Raw genomic sequence first — 3,290 nt, 5'->3', positions numbered from 1 at the left:
GGCGGCGAAGTCGGCGTGCAGCAGCGCAAACTCGGAGAACGCGACAAACACACGCACGCCGTCGTGCGACGCCACGTGCCGCGCCACCGCAGCGACGTCGCCGGCCGCAAGGCCCGCCACGAACACGTCGCCCGCCTCCGGCAGGTGCCCCGCCAGCGCGTCGCCGCCGGCCAGCAGCGTCGCGGACCGCAGCGACCCGCCAAACGTCACCAGCGACCGCCGCAGCACCTCCGCCACCGCCGCCGCCTCCTCGCCGCGGAACACCGCGTGCGCCGCGCGGACACCCGTGTCCCGGAGGTACTCCGCCAGCACGAAGAACTGCTGCTCCAGCGTCGGCGACAGGTGGATCACGTGCCGGCGGAACCTGTTCAGCCGCGGCTCGAGCTGCAGCGGGTCGATGAAGGGCACACCCTCCACGCCCAGCATCGCCTCCGTCACAACCCCCGCAACAAGATGGACGTGTTGCGTTTCCATCACTGCTTTAAGCGCATCATGGGCGCCATCACTTTTCGATGAAATCAACTGCATAGCTAGCCCCTCCTCGTTAATATAAACAGCATCGTGCCTTGTTACTTGGTCATGCAAGGCAACTTCCAGCTGCATAACAATGCGCGCAAACCGTGGAATATCCGCAAACGAAAAAAAATTCCTACGAGAAATCCCCGCAACTTTAAGTTTGAGGCCTGACACTCTGAAAACGGGAGAACAAAGGTTCCCCCGTCCAGACCTTCGGCACGGTAGTCCTGCACTAACCGCTTCATGTACACCGTGCGGCCGCCCTGGTTGCAGCGGCAGGTGGCGCCCTGTGACGCAGCCGCGCCTTCGCATTCGCCACCGAAGTCCCCAATCACGAGGTCGTTGACCACGTAACGGCGTTGGTTGAATAGAGACGCCTTGAAAGAGTTACGATCCTTCACCCACTTGGGGTTACTCAGCGCCTGCGCCAGCACCTCGCCGGCAATCCACCCATCAACCATCAGCTCCCCGTCACCGTCATTATTGAGGAAATGCTCCGTGTCGTTGTAGTCTCTCTGCCCGCTGTTCTTCAGGTACTCCCGCATCACCGCCTGGAAGCGCCGGATGGCGTCGTACCTTGCGTCCTTCGCCAGCGGGTTCGTCCCCGTCGTGATCACCTGCCCGGGCACAAACTTCGCACTGCCATTATCCACGACGGCGCGCCAATTACTCAAAAGAACGTCCTGCAACGCCGAGGGAACCAGCAGGTACGCGCCGGCGGTGCGCGCGTCCGTCAGCATCCTCCTAATGAATTTCATGGTGTCCGCTATCGGCGAGCCGAACACAATCACCGCCTGCGGCCGAGTCGCAGCAAACCGCTCCCACGCATCGTCAAACTCTGTGGGGTCGGCGCCACCTTGCACTGCGCTCTTCACGGTGAAGACGCCGCTCAGCGCGTAGCCCATCGCCGACAGCACACGCTCTGCCTGCTCGTACTCGCGATCGCCATAAGAGACGTCCTGCAGGTACATGAAGCCCAGCCGAAGCACCTGCAGCTCAGTCACGGCGTAGCGGAGAAGCGCCAGCAGCTCGGCCCCAGGGTCGGCGCGCAAAAAGTACACGTTGGGGTTCCACCCACGCACCACGCTCGACCCAGTGAACGGGGCAAAAGCGACGACGTTTTCTTGCGCAAGAGCACCCTTTATATTCTCCAAAAGCCTGTCGCCGCAGTGACCAACGACGGCGTAAATATCATTGTTATCCCTCAACACCGCAGAGAGGTCACTCGGATAAGTGGCGAAGGTTGTGTTTTGCAAGACAATCTCCACACGCACATCGTCCTCCACAATGAAATTCCGCGAGTGCAACGAGGCATTTAACCCCGCAACGATGTTCCTGGAAAAATCGTCAAGAATTTGAAAACTGAAGCGAAAAGCTACAACCTTTACAACTTTTCGGGCTGCCGCAGTCTGGGCGCCGGCGCATGGAAGAGCAAGGAGGAGCAGCAGAGGGAGGACGACGACGACAAGGAAAAGAAGGCACGGCGCCGCCGCAGGGGGGCGCAAGCCCAACTGCGCACAGCAGCCGCGCCGCCCCCAACACACCGCCATAGCCAATGCCCCTCTGCAACTGTCTTGCTGTGCAGCCTGTGGATTCCTACAGTGAAGAAACGGAAAGCGGGAGAAGGGGGAAAGGCAGGCACGGTGCACAGGAGGCGGCGGAGGAGAAAAGGAGAGAAGTGGGCGCCAGTGGGAGCGCACGACCCAACAGCAGTCGGCTCAGTAATGCCAACAAAGTTGACTGGGACAACCGGGGGGCCGCTGCGCCGCATACATGATGCCTTCAACGGACTTTGTCCGCACGAAGTTGCCCGGCTGCCGTCCCTCCTAAAGCACATTCAGAGGGCAATATATTCCCGGCTGGGTGTGCTGAAACCAATCGGCACGTGGCAGGCAAAGGACAAGTACGTGTCGTGACAAAGGTCGAGAGGCGGGGGCTTTGCCTTAACTCTCGCAGCTTTCACACGGACAGACACACGCCGTGTTGCGTTGCGCAGCGGGGGTGCATCCACAATCATCACTGGGGCAGCCGGTGACCGCATCGGGGAAGTTGCCACCAACTGCCCTGGCGGAGTGACGGAGCCGTCGGCGCGCAGCGTGGCCGGCGCCGCAGCGACACGGCGTGCACGGAGGCGTCCCGCGGAGGAGGCGAAACGCCGGGCAGCACTGCGCCGCGGTGCCTCCTGCCGCCGCGTGCGGCCACGCACAATCGGCGCCGCACCCGCACCGCGCCAAACGGCGTCAGGCGAAGAGCGGCCGCGCGCGAGAGGGCGACGCGACGACGGCGCTGTCACAGCCAAGCGGGAGCCACGCTGGCCGCCCACGGCCGGCGGCCGGGCTTGCCCTCGCGCGGCGGCGAGATTCTCCCCGCTGCCCCTCGACGTTTGGCCGCAGGAGTCCCACGCGGCGCCAGAGAGAAACCCGCCGCGGGAGTAACGGCTGCCGGCGGGGTGGAGCGGGAAAACGACGCGCCGCCACCCACGCCGCGGGGCACAGGCCCAAACCGCCATGCAGGAAAAAAAGAAACTCGGGAGGAGGGGGAGGAGGGCGCCCGGCCACGCGCGACCCAAAGACGCCGCGGCGCGCCCCGCCGGCACGGGGGAAGGCCTCGGCCCCCGCCCGCGGGGAGGCGCACGTGGGGGCGGCGCGCCATTGCCGTACAACCACAAGCGGCTCCGAAGGGAATGCGCCGCGCGAAGCGGGGCCAGCCAAGGCGGGGAGATGGAGGGGGGGAGGCCACACACACACACACACACACGCAAACAGGCACAGCGC

The 3,290-nt window shown here is 64.1% G+C and overlaps 3 protein-coding genes across 3 annotated transcripts in view, besides 1 other annotated feature; all 3 read right to left on the bottom strand.

The window, feature by feature from the left end:
- Positions 1-528, bottom strand: part of Tco025E_08350 (receptor-type adenylate cyclase) — a gene marked incomplete at both ends in the record, with an annotated part of 1,908 nt that extends 1,380 nt beyond the window's left edge. Inside the window, one exon of the mRNA XM_029375200.1 lies at positions 1-528. This exon is cut by the window's left edge and continues 1,380 nt beyond it. Coding sequence (XP_029224695.1) covers positions 1-528 — 528 coding nt within the window.
- Positions 529-569: 41 nt separating this feature from the next.
- Positions 570-2,066, bottom strand: Tco025E_08349 (receptor-type adenylate cyclase; the record flags this gene model as incomplete). The annotated part of the gene is made up of 1 exon (XM_029375199.1): positions 570-2,066. One exon carries the CDS (start codon positions 2,064-2,066, stop codon positions 570-572), a length of 1,497 nt encoding a protein of 498 aa, XP_029224694.1.
- A 287-nt stretch (positions 2,067-2,353) lies between these two features.
- Positions 2,354-3,025, bottom strand: Tco025E_08348 (uncharacterized protein; the record flags this gene model as incomplete). Its single annotated transcript, XM_029375198.1, has 1 exon — positions 2,354-3,025. The coding sequence occupies one exon, from the start codon at positions 3,023-3,025 to the stop codon at positions 2,354-2,356; it is 672 nt and encodes a 223-aa protein (XP_029224693.1).
- Positions 3,026-3,252: 227 nt separating this feature from the next.
- Positions 3,253-3,286: a microsatellite.
- Between the last annotated feature and the right edge of the window lie 4 nt (positions 3,287-3,290).

This window comes from Trypanosoma conorhini (assembly GCF_003719485.1).
Source record: "Trypanosoma conorhini strain 025E chromosome Unknown Tco_14.4_contig_00759, whole genome shotgun sequence".
Classification (NCBI taxonomy): domain Eukaryota; phylum Euglenozoa; class Kinetoplastea; order Trypanosomatida; family Trypanosomatidae; genus Trypanosoma; species Trypanosoma conorhini.
The sequence above is the reverse complement of the archived record's forward strand: the minus strand, read 5'-3'. Positions and strand labels throughout refer to the sequence as shown.